Source organism: Ciconia boyciana, chromosome 3, assembly GCF_034638445.1.
Source record: "Ciconia boyciana chromosome 3, ASM3463844v1, whole genome shotgun sequence".
Taxonomy (NCBI): Eukaryota; Metazoa; Chordata; class Aves; order Ciconiiformes; family Ciconiidae; genus Ciconia; species Ciconia boyciana.
In genome coordinates this window covers 65,530,148-65,553,808 of record NC_132936.1, presented here as the reverse complement: position 1 = coordinate 65,553,808, position 23,661 = coordinate 65,530,148, and the positions used below count along the sequence as shown (strand labels likewise).

At 41.7% G+C, this 23,661-nt stretch overlaps 2 protein-coding genes across 2 annotated transcripts in view; one reads left to right on the top strand and one right to left on the bottom strand.

Moving 5' to 3' along the window:
- Positions 1-13,748, bottom strand: part of PEX7 (peroxisomal biogenesis factor 7) — a 48,508-nt gene extending 34,760 nt beyond the window's left edge. The window contains exons 1-5 of the mRNA XM_072855932.1: positions 13,537-13,748; positions 12,428-12,485; positions 10,763-10,913; positions 6,210-6,287; positions 5,794-5,902 (exon numbers count right to left, since the gene is read on the bottom strand). Coding sequence (XP_072712033.1) covers positions 5,794-5,902; positions 6,210-6,287; positions 10,763-10,913; positions 12,428-12,485; positions 13,537-13,666 — 526 coding nt within the window. The 5' untranslated portion in view covers positions 13,667-13,748. The remainder of the gene's footprint in view (positions 1-5,793; positions 5,903-6,209; positions 6,288-10,762; positions 10,914-12,427; positions 12,486-13,536) is intronic.
- Positions 13,749-20,624: 6,876 nt separating this feature from the next.
- Positions 20,625-23,661, top strand: part of MAP3K5 (mitogen-activated protein kinase kinase kinase 5) — a 110,297-nt gene continuing 107,260 nt past the window's right edge. Inside the window, exon 1 of the mRNA XM_072855931.1 lies at positions 20,625-21,443. Coding sequence (XP_072712032.1) covers positions 21,038-21,443 — 406 coding nt within the window. The 5' untranslated portion in view covers positions 20,625-21,037. The remainder of the gene's footprint in view (positions 21,444-23,661) is intronic.

Below are 23,661 nucleotides of genomic sequence, written 5' to 3'. Positions count from 1 at the left end.
TATTAATCCACTGTAAAAAACTGTTACTGCATTTTTCTTCTCAACACTAAACCCTTATTTTACAATATGAGATTCTAATATAAAATATTCTAACCTGAAAGTGCTTTATATTCTAGGATGTGCTGCATACAATACTTTACTATGGTTAGCATGTACTATAAATTGAGGGCCAAACTCATTTCCTTAGAAATATTTCAGCTTGTACATTAGAGGTTGATTTAGTAAAGCTTACCGAGCACAAGACTCAGATGAATTTAATACTGTGCTGGTATGTCTTGAAGCAACAGATTGCAAATGAAAACACCCACCTCACTTTATTACACAGATTTGACACAACAAAGTAAGAAAGTAAATTGTATTTTAACAGCTTCTAGCATAAACAGCAGTTTAGCTAAACTGCAACAAAACACAGTAACTCCATAGTCAGTTTACTCTCTAGATGCTCAATTTGTACAAGAAGGTACCATGCAGTAAATTGAAGCCTCTTATTCCTTTATCCCTCGAGGATTTGGATTCCAAAAATGACCAAGTTTTGCAAAGTTTTGAACCTTGTTCATGATGGCATTTCTTCTAGCACATTCAACAAGCAAATAACCAGGAAAGCAAAGAGTGGACCACACACAAACTAATGGAACATAAACCTCTACTAAAGTGTTTTGGAACTCATGACAAACCACTCATAGCAGAACAGAAGATTATTTCCTTCATTTTTTTAGGAACCTGAACAAACACAAACATCTTTGGAATTACTTCTCTGGAAGACCCAGTCTCCAACAGCTACTTGTTTTGCCCTGTGTTACTTCTGAAGCAGGAATGTAAGCTGAAGCTTCAGAAAGCTGTAGCCAAAGACCTGACAACCCCAAATTTGGTCCAGGAACTTACACATGGAAAACACCTCTTTATTGAGGAGCTGCACTCAAGGCTATTCCTTTCCAATTAATTCATTAACCATCCTCTTAGCAGATGTACACCTTCCCCAGCTCATTATTTCATGCCAAATAATTTGTTCATTTTTAGTTTTCTTTCACAATTTGGATCCCAAACACAGAAAGGTGTGCCAAGACTACAGGCCACCTGATTTATGAAACTGCAGCTTGACAACCCCTTAACTACACACATTTGTCACTAAGAGACCAGTAGGGAAGAAGACAAACTTTATAAAAGGCACCTCTTGTTGTCAGGGCTGGCAATAAAACAAAATATGGGATAAACAGTGTTTTTTAATTTTAACCTTAAAGTCTAGCACTGAATGCAAAAGCTTACAAAGAATGAAGGCTGGATTTACAAGTTCATCTGTAAACCAGCAAAGCTACAGTTCCCCAACACTTCTGTCAACATAATAAAAATTTCTCAGAAATGACCACACCTTGTTGTGGTATGAGAAAATTTTTTGCCCTGGACTTTCAGTCTGAAAAATAAGTCTTTGAGCAAAGAATACAATTAATCGATCTAAATATTGATGAATACAGACATTATCTTGCAGAGTTAAGAAACACTTCTTTCCCTTATTCACTTGTTTAAGATGTTATGAAAACTACATCTCTGCCCTGATCAGTAAACCTAAGGAGTGTAGTAATGATTTAAAAATGAATGCAGCATTAAACCTGAGGTCCCAGTAGCTAAAAGCTAGCAGTCATTCTAAATCTGGGCCTTGTTGAATACAAAACATTCATATTTTCATTTGCCAGTGTCATATCTGTATCAAAGAATGCTAGTTATGCAAATAAGGGTAAAATTGTACTCATTAATTACTTCCCACTGTTAAATTTAAAGGGCAATAAAAACAGTTGATACTATAAAGGATGCTTTCTTTATAAACCACAGGACCAAGCAAGGCCTATTGCTCTGCAGTTATGGAGAATCATTTAGTAGAACTGATTTACATTTGACTATATACTAATGTTGTGTGCATTTGGCACTTTCTTTATGTGCTTCTCACTAATTTGCTTTCTGGGTAAAAAAAAAAAAAAAAGACCTTCTGGGCAAATGACACTGACTCATTAAACCCTTTTAGCCATGAAGATGCTGTTAAACATTTATGTCACTTCTTTAATGACATTTTCCACATCACTGTTTTTTCAGTGTAAGGCAGACATTTACCAGGGCTCTGGTTTGGTGCTGCACGTACACCTGAACATCCTGCTTATCTTATCAGCTCAGAAATTGTTACTGACATCACAACAGCAATTATTTACATATACAGAAATAACTGTTCTGTTACTATTAACTCCCAATTTCAAACAAAAAAAGATAAGCCATTTACTTGCTTTTTGAGAGTACAAATGATTGTACATGAAGAAAACAGTGTTGTAAAGCACCTCACACATCCCTGTAAATGTTAAATGGAAGTGTATTAGATGCTGAATAAAAGCTAATTTAACTGAAGCATCAGACATATTTATCTTCTGTAATTCAATTGCATTTTACTGTCCACTGCAGACAAACTTAGTTTTACTGTACGTATTCAGATCGGAGACTTAATGAAGCAAAATAACCACACTTAGTATCAAATTCTTTTTCAACTGCTTTATATTGCAGTCTTGGGTTTCTCATTTTCTTCACTCGTATTCTTTTTCTAGTCTCATAATAGTTTGAGAAGAAGTCATATTCCAAAAGCAAAGATTCAACCTTATTAGCTTTAGGCAAAAGTTGACTAGGCACATAATGGTCCTTCTGAGCAGCTATTTTACTGTGGCTTGCAATTGTGTTTGGTTTTCTGTTTCCAGTGTTCACAAACTAATTAGTTAAGTGGAAATTAAACTTCTGCTGGCAACTATGTGGATTCAAATAAAGGCAGGAAAAGGGCATGGGTGAGGCATGCAAAAGGTTCCTAAACCTCCTTCCCTTTTGCTTATTTTCTTTAAAATAAAAAAACCCTAATTTTAAAAAAGTGCATTGCTTTACTTAAATTTAGTTAAATAGGAAGCATTTCAAGACCAACATTTTTTCCAGTCTATGGTTAACAATATACCTAACTTATTTTAGTAACACATGCAAAATTGGAAGATGCTGCAACGTGAAACAGTTCATTTCTGGTCTGAAGTGCTAAGACTTTACTCATATCTTAATAGTATAAGTATGTGGTTGTGAGTAGGTATGTGTGAGGTGGGATGAGAGAAAGGGGACAGGAGGAGCAAGAGAGAGAAAGAACACACACACTACAATCCTAAAGCAGCACAGCCTCCTTCAAAAAGGGAGTGTTTCAATACCCTTCAACAATACTCTTCAAAAAGCTAGTGTTTTAAAAAGTTAAAAAAACAAGGGAGATGAAAGGAAGTACAAAAAGTTTCCCTCCATACATACTTTCAGTTACTAATTTTCAAGACAACACAGAGTTGCAAAAGAAGAGACCACAAAATTTCAGGTCAACCCTTTCAGCAAGTGTATCAAAGAAGAGAAGAGCTGTAAATTTGACACAGTACTATCACGTTGAGATGGCAGTTTTTCTCTCCAGCTCCAACTTTAGCTCAATAGAAGATCAGTTGTCAGTGAAATTAAGCTGTCACATAATTTTCTGTCATCCTTACAAAGTGTGTGGATCATAGCAAGTTTCAAATGAGGAGGTCCAGCCTCCTGAACAGTTCCACTTGACTTTCATCATGTATCTTGACTGACAGAGTAAAATGTCATTAAACACTAAACAGTGAAGTAAACTCTCTGAACATAAACTGTCTGATACGCCTTTCTTACAATAAGGAAATGGCATTTATACCCAGAGCTAGAGGGTCATGAGTACTTCAACTAACCACAGTCCTGATGACCAGAGAAAAAACTCCCAGTATGTATTTTCTGTAGTGAAGTAATCTAATCAAACTACAGGAAGATTTCAACGTAAACTAAAACCAAAAGCAAACAAAGAAACCTTTTCCACATCAGCGTGTCATGATTTCTATGCAAGATCCTTGGTCTGAAGTCATTTCATTTAGAAGCACACCAGATGTTTTATTTCAGAAACAGTAAGAAAGTTCACCATAATTTTGAAGACTTCATTTTCTCTTACCTAATGATTTTCCACCTAACATTACACCTTAAGATTTTTACTTCACACCTGAGTAGTACTTACAGAAGAAAAATACTGTGTCTTTTGTGCATGTTGTTTTTCCTATAAAATACTATGGAGTCATCAATCAGTGAAAACTGACTGCAATTAGCTTCAGGCTCCAGCAGTATATGTTAGTCCCTTTCAAAAATCAAAGTAAAATTCACAAAAGAATAGGAACTCTTTACTGTTTTAGTCAAAACTTCCAACAGCTGCACCCACTGAGTCACTCAAAGAACAGATCGCTGTACCCAATTTAAGTACCACCACATACAGCATCTAACAATCAATGTTTCCCAAAATTGTTCAAGTGGCAATACATTAGAAGAGATTTTGGCTTCATAGCCTAGAGAATCAAATTTGAAATAACTAGCTGGATCAGTAAAGCCCTTTTGTTCATCTACAATGTCAGAAATTTTGTATGAGTAAGACTACCACGGAAGGGTGGCTTCTGAGCAGGACTTTAAAGAGATCGTAACATGCCCTAGAATTTGCAAAAAACACTAAGCACTGTTTTGTCCACTTACCTTTGACCAAATGGTACTTAGTACTTTATAGTATATAGCTGCATTTCAGTATAACTGTTCATACAGCGTACAGGGCTCAACCCCGTAAGTTTCTGCACATCCTGTTAGATAGGTATCTAACTAAGTGTTACCCCAATGAATCTTCAAATAAGTTGGAAATATCTGTGCACCAGCATCTAGCTTCCAAGCACTACTACTTTAGAACAAATACATGTAACTTGTTAGTCATTCTAGTTCAACTCTGCAAGCAGAGTCAGATGGAAACAGCCAGACTGAAATTTTATGAAAGCCATGTACACTTTTTCATGAAACTTCCTACGGAACAGGGAAGATCAATATCTGTGTGTACTCACTGTCTCTCTTTAACTTCAGTAAGAGGAAAACATATTTATTACTTGCTTACTGTCTTGATACAAGAGCTAAACAATTTCTATTTAAATCAGTACAGAAGTCCAACCGATTTGAAATCAGAGAAAGTTAAGCCGCTGGAGTTAATCTACCAATATTTGTATTAAGGCAGTGTCTTACTGCCCCTCTATTTCCCAAGCAAACTCTGTGGCTCACAGCACCCCTTGCCCAGTTAGTCAGCGGTTAGGCTCCAGGTCTCACTCCAGAGCTCTCCTTGTGTCTCTGGAGCAGGAGCAGTGTTTGGAAAACACTGTCACCTCACCATACAGTCTCTTTGCCTCTAGCTACACCCAACTCAATTGTGATTGTATTGACCACCAAGACTCATAGTACTAGCCAAAGCAGAAAAGTGAAATTGATGACTACCTTTCCCAAAGAACAAGGCACAGAGATCTCTAGCAGTACTTAAAACAGTTCAATGGGAACTGACTAGGTTTCTCACAGAGCTAATAGTGTACTGACACTTGAGATAATTTGAACAAAAATGTAAGCCAGAACACAAAATAAAGCATATAACATGATTTAGTGATCCATAACAACAGTGAGGTGAATGAGAGCGCATTACATAAAATAACAGAAAAAACTGCTACAAGGTCACTGAAGTGACTGCTAGAAAACTGCTGATCCCTGTTTAAATGGTCAAGAGGATGATTTACAAATCGTAACAGAACCTACAAATCCAGCTGCAGTAATACGTTTATCCTTCCTTCTTCCATTTTTATGTATGACACACACTACCACCTGCTGGACAGAGTGCTGAACTAATCCAATAAAAACAAGGCTTTTTTGTTATGAGAACCCCTTTACCATCATGTTTACCTGAGGCAGACGCAAAACAGCCTGGGATGTGTGGAGACCATATAGTGCTGTAAATGACCCCTTCATGGCCTTTAAAGGTGCATAATGACTTCCCCACAGCTGGATCCCACTGAATAAAGTAAAAAGAAAACTGTTGAGGTAAGCATTCAGTAAGAACGGAAAGTGTTTCATACATAAAAAAGCTTTATACATACAGAAAGGACTAAATTAACTTGTTTTTACTATGTATCATGGAAAGCATTTGTATACTTAAACTGATACCAACTGAGGGATAAAGCAACCTCTCAGTTAAAACATAATTTCAGCCTCAGTGTAAAAATAAAGAGGAAAAGTGAATCAATGCTGTTTCTTAACACAAAGAACTATCAGATCCAAAACAAATCACATTTTTCACCTTCAGCAGAAAACCAACATACCAGCTTGGCTGTTTGATCCCATGAACCAGACACCACTAGCTGCTCTCCTCTAGTTTGGCTCCAGTCAACACTGTATGCCTATAAATGATACAACAGCCTAGTTTAGAAAGAGCATTAGAATACAAGTTTGAGACTTTAGTTAGCCAAAGTTTCACAAAATAGACCTGGATTTGCAGATCGTATCATAATCGTCTAAAAAAAAAAAAAAATCACACCAGTCAAGCACCACAAAGCTGACAACAATGCCATTTACCTGAGCAAAAATTAAATTTAACATCTCAGTCTGGCATTAAAGGTACATACAGGCTCAGGAAAGTACCCAAAAAAGTAAAGATGGGTTTTATGGCATGGCATGACAAAATGGAGGGGGGGGAAGAGTTGTTACAAAATCTACATAGACCCATCATCACTAGAAGTTTCTACCACTGTAAAAAGCCATAATTCAGACTGTTTTCTTATCTCTGATCCAATTTTATTCAAACATCTACAGTTTCTAATTGCTAGCAATGTAAATGCTATCTCTCTTCAGAGCTGACTATGGAGTTGACTTTGAGGTTTTAGCTGACTAACAATAAATGCTTTTTCATGATATCTAATTCTTGTAAGAAATACATGCCATAAAATACTCCTGGTTTTCATCTTTTCCAGGTTCTGACACTCTTTTTTTACCATTTATATCCTCAAACAAATAAAATAAAACTAAACTCAACTTCCCTCATGCCTAATCATTTCAGCTATTAAGAAATTGCTTTTCACTGTATAGTTGAAATAAGCTCCCTCTTCTCTGACAGATTATTCTCATGTCAGTCCCCGCCTTGACAGTGGATACCTTAACTCCGTCCTTCACTGCCGAGTTTTCAGCTCTGCTGCCTCAGCGAAAACAAACGCTCTAAGGTAGTTCTTCAAATTACTTCAAACCTGAAAGTCTCAAAAACTTGTACAACTTCCATCTTCAGATGCACTGTATCTTTATCTGCATGACAGAAGGGGCATTCTATTCTGTCTAGTTTTACCTCACACCAAAATGGCTCAATAAGCTGCAGTGGGACATGAACCATTTCAGTGCTAAGGTGGATAAATATTAGCTGAAACAGTTTATTTGCTTCACCTCCTGACCCAATCAGACCTTTCATGACACTTCTCAAACATAGCCACTACCTACCAGTAGTAGGTGGCACTGCTCTCAACAGTCAGGCCACTAACCACCCAAGATTTGTACTCCAGCTGGGACAATCTAGTTCTAGCACAGCACTGGATCTAATCTGCAAGTCAACATACTAGATGCTGTGTTTGTCGTGGATAGATGTAATTGTGCGTTAAGTGACAGCAACCCCATTTTGAAGGTGAAAATGTTTCAACCTGTGTCACCAGACAAAAAAGCAGAGAAGCTGGACTGGAAAAAAATCCAGCAAAAGCCAAAGTCTTCTATGGAAAGTGTCTGGTATGAGAAAGGAGATTGAGGTATCATTTAGCTACTTCTGAGCATTTTCCTTCCTAAGAAATATTCCAATCTATGCTAGATCCAGCTTAAATTAACTGTTTTTCATCTATTTGCTTACTTCCCATAAGTGGAAGGCAACCACTGCCCACAGAAAAAACAAAGTGCATTATCTGCAACTTTCCTTTTTTATTTTACAATGTCCTGCTTCCTATATACTGAAAGGCATATTGCTCTGGCACCATTTTGTGCTAGCTCCCTTCCTTGAGGAGCTTATAATCCAAATATACAAGACACTCAGACAGTACTTCACAAAAGCCAAATAACAAACTGAGAGGTAATTCTTTTGTTTTTCCAAACCATGCCTTTACCTCTTGGCTTTTCTGCTTTTGCCAGCTAACTACCAGTACTACAGCTCATTAAAACACCCTCCCTTTCAACCTGACTCCTCGTATTTAAAATAACAACAAAGGAGACACACAAATACCTGCTCATATTTTAAGAATGGAATATATCACGGTGGCTCCCGAGCTCCTCACAAACATTAGCCTCTCTCCGTCCCCCTGAATCTGTGTGATGGCCTGTGTTCAACTCCTAAGCTATTGCTGCTTGGAAATGCCCCTAAATGTATCACTACATAGTATGCCTCTTTCACACAACAGCCCTATGAAGTCAGCTCAGTTGAAGTGTTTGGCTCTCATATTCGTGTCCATGATCTTCCAGAAACAAATACATCTCTGAGAAATATGCACTTCTGTCACACAATTCACCTAGCCCCACATATTTGGGATGTATCAGATCTACTGCACAGATAAGGCAAAACACAAATATGGCTTACAGCTCACTTGCAAGCTCTCAGCACATAGATCTGTTGAACATGTGTTGACACGGATCTGTGTACATATGGCAGACATGGTTGGGACTGCCCAGCGCTCTGCAGCTGCATCGGAGGCAATGGGACAAATTGGAGGCAAATTCTCCTTCGGGCAAGAATTACAAACAGAACAGACAACAGGCTCGGAAAAAGCAAGAGCTATTTTCCATTTGGCATGTGACAGGTCCAGGTAATGGGAAGAGAAAGAAAAGAAGAAGGTGTGGAGAACCAAATAAGGTTCACTTTTATTATTCTTTCCTTTTCGTGCCATCATCCAACATAAATTTACAGATGCTTCAATAGAAGCTATGTTGAGCAACTGGAAAAGACTAATAACACAGCATAAACCTTAGTTGTTAATCTTTTAGTGCTTTATCTTCAATCATAAAATACATTAATACTAGTTGATGCCTAAACAGCAGCAAGAAATGCCTCAGGCAAGATGAAAAGATTATGAAAAAAATACGTAAAAGCATAAAAAATTAGTTAAAAATAAATGTTCAGGCCCACTTTACTAGACAAATTTAATTCAAGCATTCTGTTGTCTCACATTCCAGTGAGACTTCATCAAAACCAAAATAAATTAGACTAATTTATTCATGAGATTAAGCAGTTGGTTAGTGCTGGAATAAAGCTCATTGTCCTTTGATAATAAAGATGCACTTTTAAATTAAAAATGCATATTCTTTTTGAGGAGGGACAATGATCCCATTTAGAAAACAAGAAATAGATCCCTGTCAATCTTGCATTAGAAATATTATAAAATGCAGTGACAAAATTGTCATTAGAAATGTCAGACAGGGATTAAGAATTAGAAAAGTAGTCAATCATTTTCAAGAGCACTGTCTGCCAGAGTTTACCACAAACTATGAGGTATATTCCCTCGGAGATCTATCCTCTTAATGCATGTTTATAAAGAATCAATACAAACCTTTCGTATCTCACAATAAACACTCAGCCCATATTTCCTATACTGTCTTTCTAACTCACGGTTGAATGCGTCCACCTCCCCATGCTACCTGCTAAACTAAGACTTGGACACAGAAATGTTTACTTCACAAACAACAGATGGTGTAGCAGAACCAAAATAAACTTATGGACAGAATTCCAATGAGAAAATGATAGAGAGAAAAAAAAAAACTGGTATTATGCTTTCCCTACATCATTCTGTTACTACCATCAGCCTTTGAACACTATCATAAAATCCTGATCACAACTACAAACTCATCTCTCAAAATTCTTTATTTACATAGTATATGTATTAAACCAAAGTAGCAAAATTACAAAGAAATAAGGTACAGAAGACGGACTGTCATGTAACTGCAGTCACTCAGCTTCTAGCTTTGTGCTTCATATCTGAAAAAATCTTGAGGTCTTTGTGAATACAAAACTGGATTTCCTCCATCATTTTATTGACTACATATCCACTGGGTTATTTTATTCGGATTTATGTCATTTAGACAAAGCATTAGTAATCCAGGCTAAAACTGATTGCATCTAAAGTTCAAAGACTTGACAGAACTGAGTGGAGAGTTAGAACGAAAGCATGGAAAAAAAAAAAGGGTAGAAAACTCACGGGAAGATAAATACTCTAAAGCATAAATGTCCTTAAAAATATGCAAATATATTTATGCTCATGCATATAACATTTTTCTCTACCCATATTTCACTGCATAAAGAAACTGAGGTTTTAAGAAAATCAAATGCAATGGTATCAAAACAAGGTAAAAAAATACATGCTGTCCCAATATTTGACTACTGTTATTTGAGTAGGATCTCACAAATGCTAGGATGGGAAAGGATAAGCAGTTCCCAGGTACAACAGAAGTCCTAAGGATCTGCATAATATGTATCACTCTATATCCTCAAGGATAACACTGCTATATACATCAGCTGTCTGATTTAGACCTATCCAACAATGCTCTCTCAAAATCACAGAATGACTGCAGTACTTTCATACGACATAATGATTACTTAGTGTACAAGAAAACACAAATGTTATTTCTGAATACATTAGATTTATGTAATTAAGCGGTACCTACTACAGCATATGAATGTACATACGAATATGTACAACAGGTAATTCACTTTATATTCCAAATAATGTTAAGTCATAAATTCAAATCACAGAACCAAATAAAGTTAAAAAATACTCACTTCTGATTACAAGTCCACAAATAAGTCTTTTAATAATTCAAACATTAGATTGTCCATTAAATTTTTCAAGTTTGCCTGGTTTACCTCCTGAGTGTGCTCTTTATAGACTTGCAGTGGACCTTTGGTTTTAGCTGTATCCCAGATTTGCAGAGCTCCATCTCCGCTAGAAGTGATCAACACATGTTCATTATTCTCACTCCAGGTCACATCGAACAGGCCATCATTCCAGTCAAAACTAAATTGGAAGAATGAAGATATCTGTCCATGAGAAAGCACGATATAAAAGTCCGGACTAGTTATATGCAAAGACAGTATTTCTTTAAATCACCCTCTTTACCATTCTAAACAGCATTTTTATATATTTGAGTTTCCAGTAAATCTCCTTACAGGTAACTTACTTGTTATAATGTCAACTTTTACAACTGTATGCCAGAATAGGTTGATTAAGTTAAAGCATAAATGAGACAAGGACCTTCCACACACAGAGAATGAAATCTGCCAGGCAAACAGAGAGAGAGGTACCACAGGTCTCAGTCTGATCTACAGTTTCTCCAAGATGTTGCTACAGAGGTAGGAGCCCTTTGTCTGTAACAACTGTGGTAAACAAAGAAGTAAAATTGTTTGTGTTGGGAGAGCTCTATCCGATTCACAACACCATCAGAAAGCTGAGTCACAATGAAAAACCAACAGAAAGACAGTCATGAACGTATTAAAGATCTCTACACTCCCTTAAAAGGGCTTTCAACACACCAACAATTCATCATATGGGATCCGATACCATATATTAGCTGCTTTGCAGCAACTATCAATGGCTGTGCTGTTATCTGATGGTAAATATTAATTCATTTACCCCTTTTTCACTGAAGGCTCAGCTAAGCTCAGGTTAAACTTCATGGCACCCTGCAGTAATGATGAGGGAAAGGCACACACACAGAACGTTTCAATAGGGAAAATGACACAGCTTATGGCTCAGGAAGTTACTGGACTTTCTACCACAAAGTAAGTGGAGTCACTGGAAACATAGAAATGAACAGTACTAAGCAGAGCACTTAGCAGAAGTAACAGAGTGTTGAACAGCTTCAAAGAGTCTTGCTTTATAACTAGGAATTAAAAACAGTTTCTCTGAATACAATTAACTATTTGTTAAGCATTTCTATTTCAGCTCTCTTAATCTAAACAATTGCTGTTTCAAAACTTTCTTTAAAAAACTTTTAGGTCAATGATGGTCAAGTATTAAACCCTCTCCTTCCTAATCTTTCTCCTCCTCCCATCCAGAACACAAATCAAACTCCTCTCAGACCCTTGGAATACAGGATCTCCTAGGAAGGACCTCCATGACTTTACACAGCTTCCTGCTCTATTTTCAGTATTACTCAATCATAAGGGCATAAATTTAGGTGGCAATGCACTGTTCCTAAAAAGCTAAAACTTTCAATTTCAAGCTAGGGCAGAGAGGCTGCTTTTAATTTACATTGTCAGTTTTCTATAAAATGGTTTACACTACGGAAAGGGTGCAATCCAGATTACTGCCTATAACAAAATACACGCAATGTAAACCTATCATTTGTATGTAAATACCAATACATTCATTTGTACGGGAATACAAAGACGTATGTTCAGTAGATACTATAGCATGGATACAATACTTCTTATCACTAACAATAACCCAAAATATTTGGGTTGTGTCTTGTACTCACAGGTACATACTAAGTTTTTCTCTTGCAAAAATAAAACATGAACCTATGTTACCTCCTGAGCAGAACTATCCCAGCTTCATTTTGTTCCAGCACTGCCAGAGTTCCACAACCTAAACCAGAAAAATAAAACAAAACATCACAACAAGTTCCTCCATGCCAAAGAAAACTATTGTGGTTCTGACGTAGCTCCAGTGTGCAAAATACAAAGAGCATCTGAACTTTAAGAGGCCAATTAGTTGCATAAATAAACATCTTGTCTCTTGTTCTCTAAAACAATAATTCATTTACATCAGACTGTTTTGGGTTTTTTTTTTACTCCAATATATGTGCAGATGAGGTTGGAAAAGAAACAACTCGCTTATAAAGCATAAAAGTGTGTTTTCCCCATGAGCCTCACGTTACAAACACACCAGCACAGAGTTCCTTTTTATCTTTTTGATAACACAGCAGTCATAACACTTTTTTTTTTCTCCCCCTGAATCTAGCAATACAAACACAGCTCACCAGAAATGAAACAAATAATTCAGTTCTGAGGAAACACACATGGGTACTGCTTTCCCGTGTGACTGGGATATTGTCAAAGCAATTCCACATTTAGTGACTTTATTTAAAATGAATGCTTTCAGGAGCAATACTCCCACTGGAAATGAAAAAGGTCCCAATGCTGAGAAAAGCTCTGCTTTGCTGCTCCAGCGGGACCGTGAAGAAGCCAGGGCCTGTCTGGACACTCAGTGACTAAGACTAGAACAGTTAAAATTTTAAGGAGAAAATATTTTCAGGCATTTCATTCACATTGTGTATGTCTCTACTACTATATTTATTCTCGACCCTATAAAATTAGTGCTCCTCTAAGAGGGTCTTGTGAAAAACACCACCAAAACAGTGGGTTTGTATTTCCCCAAGCCGGAGAACCCGGCAGCGGCCAGCACCAGGCTCGCAACCTGCGCCGATACGAACCCCCGCTGGGCACAGAGAAGGTACGTTGTGCCCAAGCAAAACAAAAGCAACGGAAAGGGAAATCCCAAAACGCTTTTACAGACACTGACTGACGTTCCGGACACCCAGACTTCCAGCCACGAGTCGCCACCGGCAACGTACGTTAACGGTTACCCCCCTTCGTCCCCCGCCGCGGAGGCCCCGCCGCGGAGGCCCCGCCCGCACCTGCGATGCCGTAGTACTGCGCGGCGGCGCAGGCCACACGCCCCGGCCAGTAGGGCGAGAACTCCACCGCGTAGCCGTGTAGCCCGGGCAGCCGCACGGCACCGACACCGCCGTCGGCTGCCGTGCCCATGGCCCCCGCCCGGGCCTCGGCCGAGGCGCGGAGGAGCCGCCGCGCCCCCTCCGCACGCACGGCCCCGCCGGAAGCGGCCCGCCCGCCGGGCGGTGCTGAAGCTGTGGCGCTGCCGCCATCTTTGACGATGGCAGAGGGCGGCCCGGGACGCTGTCAGCGTGGCAGGCCACGCCAGCCCCGTCCCCCTGGGCTGCACCGGCGGGGCCGGCTGGAGAGGGCACCGGTGCCACCTCACAGGCTCCCTCCAGGGGAGCTGCTGCTGGCCTTGGGTGGCCGTCCCGCTCTGCCTGGCCGTGCCAACCGCCACCAGCGGCTGCAGGTCCCGCTCTGACCGATTCTGCAGAGGTGGTAGCTGCAGCCTGGGGCCTCTGTGGTTTATCCCTCCTGTGTGGCCTTGTCCTCTGACCTCTTCGGATGAAAGCTGTAAGCTTAGGAGGGCCTACTGAGAAATTTATCACTTGATACTGTTAGGCTTTCATACATACCCTAGTGTGATTCGTAATTAAAGGTCTGGCCCAGACCAGGCCTCTGACCATTCGCTGCCTGTTTCTCATGATAAACAATTCTGCAAAATCACCTTCCAGTGAGAAGATCACTTCCAAGCTTCGAAGACAACCCGTTCTGTGTAAGACAACCCGTTCTGTGATGCTGTGTAAGACATATATCAGCTTATTGCTTGTGCATCAGCTTGAATACATGAGATGTTTCAACCATGGTATAAGTATGCACGTTACCTGTCATTTTTCCTTTTAAAAAGCCCTTCTAAGCTGTTTCGTTCTCTAATTTCTTGAACAGATCTGCATATTTTGTCATTCTTCTTGTGATGCAATTATGCCTTATGGAAGTCCTTTTATGAACAAACTCAAGTTTTCATACACCTGTGACAACTTCTGTTTAACTCAGTGGAAATTTTGCCTTTGAAAAGAAGGGGGGGCAGTTCAGGCTTAGAAAATAAATATTTCGGCAGAGCAGCAGCTGCAGCTTTTGCTGTATTCTATACTGTGTGTGATATACAGGACTTTAAAATACAGACACAGAGATTAGTCCAGTTGGACACAGACTACCCTAATTAGTTACAATGACCCATCTATGTGTGTAGAGATAAAAATACAAAAGTATTATTATATACATTAGGAAGGTACAGCAAAGGCAAATTAGATTATTTAACCAAGGTTACATCGTGGAGCTTGGAGGATAGTTACATACTCCTGCTACGCAGCCTTCTATTTAAAACTAAACCTTGATACAAAATCTATTGTAAAGCCACACAAATGTCTAATTGCTTAAACTGGCACTCAAATAAATGCAGATCACTGAATTAGGCATTTCCACTAATTCTTTGATCTCATGGTAAAAATGAAAACAAGTATGTTTATCAAACACCCTCCAGGATTTTAGAATAAAATCAATCCAAATTCAGTGCAAGTGAAGCTCAATTTAATGTAACCTTTGGATTATCATAGCAGCTCCCAAAGCCTCACAACTGGCAATTTATAGGCTTAATTTATTGACAGACATCATATGAGATCAGATTTTTTAGGCCTGGGGCTAAGGAATACCTTACTGAATTGGCTGCTCCAGGTGAGCCTCTGTGGAATCTTTTTAAATCAATGTATCTTTTCAAAATGCAAGTTAGAAGACAATTTCCTGAGCAAGTGTTTTTCAAGTAATTGCCCTTTGTGCCCTGGCTGTCAATAACAACATTTGAAAAGATACACAGCCACCACAGTGGTGCAGTGAGTAAATTTGGACACGGCCCTTTGTGAGGTGTTGTTTGGGAGTCAAGTGCTTGATAGTGTAAAGTCCAGTTACTCTATAGACAATTTGTCACTGATATGTCTGAGTATTGGAAAGGTTTCATCCAGTGCATTTTAAAATCTAGTTGATCTTTTGTAATGAGTGAAATTCTGCAAAGAGGTTATGCAAACAGGAAGCAGTTCTTATCAGTGGCCCAGCTTTGTTTTACAGACAGATTAAAAGCATTTTCGTAGACATAAAGAACAAGAAGTGGATAAAAGGTTACAAGGAAGTCCTGAGAGAAGGACTAGTTCACAAAACCTTTTTTTTTTTCACAGAAAAGCCTGTGAGTTCAGGTTTTGAAGATCCCTAGAAGTAGGAAGCAAAATAATATGGCGAGTGAAAGTATTTGCACAGAAGATTTCAAGGTAGAATAACAGCTAAAGAAACGAAAACTATTTTACAAGCAAAGAGAGAAGCACCGCAAAACCAAAACTGCTAAACATAACTGTATTTCCTCCTCAGCCCCTGGGCAGCTGAGTAAATTCAAGAAACATGAAGGACCACCAATCACAGTAGCATTTTATATGCAGCTATTGAGACCGAATGGTCTGTCAGGCAGCTCTTTCCACCCACAAGGGGCAAACAGAGGCGTCCTGCGTGCAGCGGTAGATGGCAGCCATGTTCCACGTACAAACTGAGAGCCCTCAGTCCTAGGGGAAAATTCCCCAACTACGCTGGGATTTTTTTTCCTAAGCCGACATCACTTCAATGAATCAAAAAAATGAAAGTGGCTCAGTCTGTAAGTTTTAGGCTATATTTATGCTGCAGTCACTTCTCTGAGCTCAGCTCACAATAATACCCCTCGTTAGCATTACAGTAGGTAGTTGAGATGCTTACAGCAATATCTCTGCATCCAGTTCACCACCCTTTCAGTCCACTGAGCTCTGTTCTGTTAGGAACACATGTCTGTCGTTTCCTCAGCTTGCTGGCTGACAGCTAGCTTAGGTGACAGCTAGTTAGGCTGGTAACCATCACTGCTGTATACACAAATCCTTACAAAACCCTTGCTGGTCAGCAGAAACAGTTATCAGGAAGGCTCAAGTCCAAGTATTTAAAGAAGTTGTGAAAAGAGCTTTTCTACCAGAGAAAGCAGGTTGTGAGCTATTCCCCCATGTGCAAGGACAGGTAGCTTAAAACACTGAAAATACTCAGGGACTGCAGTAAACTTTTCTGGTTTTTAGTTACTGCACCATTCATTAGGCTTCACGCTATCAAGATTTTCTTCTACAACAGTCAATGCTTATTGATTAATAGAAACGTAGAGATGTTCCCAGCTGAAATTCCCATACAGTCATAAAGCTGTATGAGTTGAAGCTTTAAGAAAAGCATTTAGTGTCCCAAGGTTCCTGATAAGATTGCAAAACTGACAACAGTGAAAATAAACAAATGAAAGTAACCAAGGGGGTTGCAGGAATGAATGCAAAGGGAAAAGGCTCCCCTCATATGGGGAAAGTGAGGGTTGTGGAAGTTGGAAGGAAGAGGCAGTTAGCATGGAGACTTTTCTGGACATTTAAAAGAACAAAAGAAGTGAGAGGAAGGAAAGATGCTGGAGCAGAGGAAGATTTAGACGAAGAGATTTAGAAAGAAGCGTCAGAGTTGTGGGGAAAAAGGGTATGTAGCAAGAACAGTGCACACTCATCACCATGCTCACAAGGCAAGGGCTCCAAGGACAGTCCTGGCTGATGAAATATCCATCCCCAACAATGTATCCGCATTGCTCCATCAGTTTTTGCTGACTGCCATTTACGTGCACCATGCCATAATTTCATAAGTGGATTCCTCATGTTATTACTGTTCCATGACCAGCTGCATCCCTACACAATGGCCACCAGTCTCTATTTACCTGCCCCTTTGTACTTAAATATTGCTTTAAATGTTCAGTGTAATCATATTTTTACCACTTTTTAAAGATTGGCAGCTGACTGCCTCATAACAAAATATTGCCCTTTCTATATTGAACATAAAGGCTACTGCTGATTGTCTACAGTGATGTACTTAGTCTGACTTTTTAGGACAATTTTTAGAAACAAGTTTTTTATTTCAGTTTAAGCATTTCTGCTGCTTGTGAGAGTTCTGGTCTAAAGCTTACAGAACTTGCATTAGTTTATGTCCTTTCAATATGTCATTCGGCTTTTTGTATCTGCAAATATCTTTACATTCTTTTTGGTTTTTTACACCCATAATCGAAGCATACTGGACATTACTCCTGTAAACTTCTTTGTCCTGCTTATCGGTGAAGAGTTTACAGTGTATCTCCAATCTCTCATTCCTGTATATTATCCTGTAGCTAAATAAGAGGGCCTTAAAGTAGGATACAATTTAGCATCCATTTTAAACCCAACATCTCTAGCCATGTATTTTAGTCCATTCTATCAATTCCATCAGCACTACCATAAAAAAAAGTCAAAATGCTGATTAGTCTAGAATAATTTTTCTCCCTTTACTGGACACTGATGGCCATAATACATGAAAAATATAATTTGGACAGTTATGTTAAATGCACATATGTTTTAAATTTCACCTCTATAAATCAGGATACATTGGAACTACCTTTTTTGGTCTTGGAGCTTGTTTACACTAGTTTGAGTGGCTAAATCAAGCCTGTGGCATCTGCCCTATGCTGTTTGTCACTCATCAAAAATTGCATTTATATTTGCGACTCATAAAGTTGGCGAATTCTTGGATGTTAAAATTATAATTATGGTTAAACCTAGAGGCCAATGATGTATAGCTGTAAAAACATATAATGAAGAGAGGGTCCTTATTTCAACAAATTTACAGCTAACTGCTTGTTACAAGTTTTTGTCATCAGAAAAAACAGAGCCGGAACAGGGCGGTACTGAATCATGACTATATGCAAACCATCTGGTGCTAAAGATGTTAATTTTACAGCACTTGAGAAACAAGTGAACAAGGTAAGCGTACTTCTGATAACAAATGGGGTGTTATTTTGGTTTTAAAAAAATCATTTGAATTATTATCTCCCAATCAAACATTAAAACACAAGAGCTCCTAAATGTCTGATCACTCACTTCAAAGAGTTAACAGATTAAAAGATATGTTTTCACTTTATAAAAACGTGGGCGATTTGTGTTTATTATTGAACAGCGTTTTGATTTTTTTTTTTCCTGGTTTAGGGCCCAACCTCACTCCCAGACAAATCAATAGAAAAACTAACTTGAATTTGGAATATACATGGTGCTAATAATGAAGCAAGCCTCACAAGTCAGTAATGGTAAGTGGAATAGCATGCTGCTTCCGTCTCTTTTCAGTCTGAGACTTCCTTCTGCACTTGACAAACACGGGCTGTTCTTGAGAACAACAGAGACATATTGTTCTTGCTTCCTGTAAGGTGATGTAACTGCAATCCTGAATGGATAAACACTGATTCTGCATTTTGTGGAAAACAACATTATTTAGAAAAACACTGATTGCCATTCAGACTGTAGCAAGAAACAATAACCTACTGTATCTGTCAGATTAGCAAATACTAACTTTTCCCTGTAAATTAGTCTTTAGCTTGCTTGTCATCTCCCCACCCCATTTACCCATTTCTTATCAGCAGAAGCAAATGCCAGGCATATCTCGTTGAAAAAGGGGACAGCTCAACGCAAAAGCAAACAGAGCTACTGAAGGTGCTGCAGTGACTAATTTTGCTAATTATTCCAGAACTGATCCTCTGTCTACAGAAGTCATAGAAAACAATTATACAGGAGCAGGCTTCGTGCCAACAAGTTGATTAGTCTTAACGAGATCAATTTTAACAGGATAGACCTATTGATATGACACATAAACATAACTATAAATATGTAGAGTACTATTTTTCCTTCTTTTCTCCTGTACCTATTTAATAGGAACCCCTAATAAAAAAAAAATTGAAGAAATCATCCAATTTCACAGTATTTCTGTTCAAAAACAGACTGCAGAAGTCTCAACGTCATTTCCTTTTCAAATCCATTTTGAATTCCTTAGAGATTCACTCTTGCCCTGCAAATAACCTGAAAATTTGGGGTATTCTCCCTTCATATAATGTATTGTTTCAAATGTCAAAGGGTCTTTTCCTCTTCCTTGACTGGGTGGCCTACCATAAAAAGTTAGCACAGCTTTTGGCCATATGCTAGTTATTCCATCTAGTTTAATTTTCCATGAAGAAATATTTTTGTTAATTATCAAATGCTGGACTGTTCTTGACAGGCAAATTCCAGGTGAACATAAGAAACTGACATATTTAATCAACATACAGGGGTAGTTTTCCAGTTTCGAGGCGAGGCACTTGAAAAGCATGAGGCTGATACTGCTGAAAGCAGCCACAAACCCTTCAGTCAATTTGAAGCCGTTTGGGAACACAGAGGGAGGTTTGGATGGGAATAACAGTAGAAAACAAGGGCTAATGATTATTAAATCCTGACACTGCTCTCAACTCAGCGCAAACACACAAAGCACTTAGTCATGACGAGCTAGTTAGGGCACGTGTATAATAACAAAAAAAAAAGGCCGTAAATGGCAAAAGTCCCTTTAACAGGACCAGGTTTCACGCCGAGCGTGACACACGACCTAGCTTCATGCAAACACAGGCTCATTTAGATTAACCGAAAGCACGTTTGAGGAGTCCAGGGCGAGTCGGGGCCCGCGTCGTTTCGACGGCGGGGAGGCGCAGCCTGACCCCACTGGTTTGAAGCGCGGCCGTGGGCTCGTTTTACGGGGGGGATATTAAAAAAATAAAGCTCCGCGGGAGGCGGCGGGAAGGGCCGCCCCCGGTTCTCTCCAACGGGCGTTACTGCCGGCTTGGCGGGAGCGCCGTCTCCTCACAGGGCGCCCCGGGGAGCGGGGGCTGCCGGGAGAGGGCGCGCCTCCACACGGGGCGCGCCTCCACACGGGGAGCCCCCCCACACGGGGAGCCCCCCCACACGGGGAGCCCCCTCCTGGCAGCTCTCGCCAGGCGGAAAAGTCCCTTGGGGGCCGCGGCCGGCCCCGCGGGGAAAGGAGGGCTCCCGGTGGGGACGCGGCGTGGCTCAGCCGCCCCGAGAGCTCCTACTCGGGACGCGAAGCGGCTGGAACGCTAAGGGCGGGGGGTGTGTGTGTGTATTTCTGCCCGGAGGCGGGGCCGGAGGGAGGTGCCCGGCGCTGGGGCCGCCTCAGCGGCTTCGCAGCTGTCGCTCGGCTGGAGTGGGGGCGCCGAAGAGCGATCCCACAAGTGGTTCCTCCCCGCGGCCGAGTAATTTCGCCCGGGGAGCGAAGCGGCCGGAGGAGGAGCGAGGTCCCGGGGGCGGCAGGAGAAGGAGGCCGGGCTGCCGGGGGTGGGCTCGCCGGGTAGTCCCTGCAGGTGCGGGGGAGAAGGGAGCGGCGCGCCATGGTGCCGGCGGCAGACACCGAAGGAGGCTGTGCTCGTCTCTCCGCCTCCGGCAGCCTTCGCTAGCGCCCGAGGGGGAACCCCTCGCTTCAGCCTCTCTCCTCCAGCAGCTCGGCGGGACCGTTCCGGGTCGGGCGGCGCAGCATGGCATCCGCCTAACGCCGGCCAGCGCAGCAGAGCCCGGGACGCGCCGCGGCGGCGGCGGCTGCTCCTCCGCCGGGATGAGTGACAGCAGCGAGGGGATCATCAGCTTGCCGGTGCCCAGCCCTCCCGGCGGCGGCCCCCCCTGCGAGGAGGCGCTCGGCAGGCGGGCGCAGGGGGCCGACGGTGGCGCCCGCAGCCTCCTGCCCGACTTGGCCGCGCCGCCGCCCGGCACCCTCTGGGCTGAGGACGGCGCCGCCGCCGCCGGCCCGGGCATCGCGGCGCGGGCCAAGGGTGGCGGCAGGCGGACCGCCGTCACCTACGTGATCAACGAGGCGAGCCAGGGGCCGCTGCTGGCGGCGGAGAGCGGCGCCCTACAGAGCCTGCGGGAGGCGTGCGAGGTGGTGGGGGCCGCGCTGGAGACCCTGCACTTCGGCAAGCTGGACTTCGGCGAGACGGCGGTGCTGGACCGCTTCTACAACGCAGGTGAGGGCGACCTGCCGGGGCTGTCCGCCGCCGCGGGAGCGGCTCGGCCCGGGCCCGCAGTCACCTCCCTGGCCCGGGCCGCCCTGCGTTTACCGCGGGGCGGCGGGAGCAGGCGTGGCCCTGCCCCGCTGCGGGGTCAGCTCCGGCCGCGGAGCCCTGCGGGGGCTGAGCCCCGGGGTGCCCCCGCTGCCCCCGGGCTTCGGTGCCACCCTCCGGGCGGCCGCGGCGGTTACGTGGAGAGGCAGAAGTGCGTCAGAGCCTTTTTTTGTCCCCCCGCTAATGTGTTTTGGAGAAGAAACTCTCTGCTAGCGAGCGCGCTGTGAATCAGCGCTTGTCAGCACTTGTGATTTTTACCTGTGGGTTAAGCATGACCTGGCTGTTTTCTCCCAGTTTCCCAACGGAGTGCAGGGATGCAAGTTTTTACGAACACGCTGAGCCCTGGCTGAAACAGGCAGGAGCTGCGAGGCCCCAGGAGCTTTGAAGAGTAGATTTGGCACCAGCCGTGTAGCTCGGCAATTTCTTTGTGCTGACATAGTATCTGGGACGCTCTCTGTGTTTGTGCTTGGAAGTTTGCGCTTCAGATATTGGTTGCATAAAACATTTATGATGGATGGGCTTGAACAAAGAGCTACACGCACCCATCCGGTTAGTTGGCGTGAATGCCCTGTGTTGTATCCTCTCACCTCAGTTTGCCAGCTTTCCCAGCAATAAAATTGTAACACCTTCATTTGAAGGTGCGGTGACCCAAGGTTGTGTGTTGTGATTTACCTGGCCCCATCTTTAAAAATAATAACAAAACCTTCCTCCTGTCTTTTTTATTTTATTGACAGATATGTGGCATGAATGTAGAATAAAAAAGCCTGCTTACTAGATTTGTACAGACTTCATACAACTAAAACTATAGTACTGAATTAATGTCTTTTTGCCTTAAAAAATTGGAAGCAGGAAATTGACCTGACCTACAATTTTCAGCTTATTGTGTGATATGGCTTTTGCGTATGTGAAATACATGCAAAAAATGAGCATTTAAAAAGTTTTGGCTGATATTGTTGTTTCCTCCTCTCCTGGGGAGCGGGGCGGGGGGGGGGGGGTGGGGTGGAGAAAAAACCTGGTGGGATTGTAGCCAGTTTCCACAAAAGACTCTTCAGCACGGACATGCATATGCATGTCATCTCTTTGAAACTCCACAAGCTTTTCCTCAAGGAGTGCTGCTTTCAGTTCAGTGAGGTGGGCGATTCTCAAGTGTGCAGTCGCAGCTTATTCCTTGCGCCTCTTGCAGAGCTGTGTCGTTAGAGGTAACGTTCTCAGAAGTCAGAGGAGCTGACAGGTGGAAACAGGAAGGCCACAGAGCTTCATTATAGATCCTATACTCTCCACACACAGATAAGAGTGACTTAGGATTTCAGGCACCCTGACACCTCTTCTTTCCAGGACAGGTGAAATCTGAGAGTCTCTTTTGGTTCTGTTGTGTGTGGAAGCTGTGGCAAAGTGAGGCTCACAGAGCTGCATTATCCTTGTTTTTGTGCCTCTTATGTTGGTTAATTTTTAGACTCTGAGCTATGCAATAGGCAGGATCTCAGTAGTTCACGGAGGCTTGTCTCGTAATGGGAGATTTGACTTGAAGTGGGCCCCTTTTAAATCTGGCAGTAGGCGTCTGGCATATAGTGCTACATAACTGCACACTTATGTAATATAATTTGCTTATTTCAATGGCTTTTGAGCAAACTGCATAAATGTGAAAACATTACTTTTTCTTTCAGTACTGTTTGGCTGTGGGAATTTAGTCAAAGTATTGCAAAACAGGAAAAAAACTTTGCCATTCTGCTTTAGCAGCAAAGCCCATAAAGACATGAAGAACCAGGAGAGAAAGATCCAGCTCCTGGACTGAAGAGAGCAGGACATAAAAGTTTGTGTCCACTCCACATACTGTGTACTGTCTGAGCTGCCGAGTCATAAACCAGCTGCGATGCCAAAACTACATTGTGCTGCTGACTCTAAGGCTGAACTTAGGTCTAGAAGGATCTATGAGTTTTCATACTTGTTTCTTTATTCCTGTTTCATTTTATACATACTCTCTCTATTTTGAAGAACTAGTTGTTCTCCAGAAACTCTTAAGCTAGCGAAAAAATGGCTCTCAGGTTAGGAACAGAACACCATTAAAGAGTAGAAGTTGTGTAAGCTGAAAAATGCAAGTGGGGAGCAGTGTAGGGAACAAAAC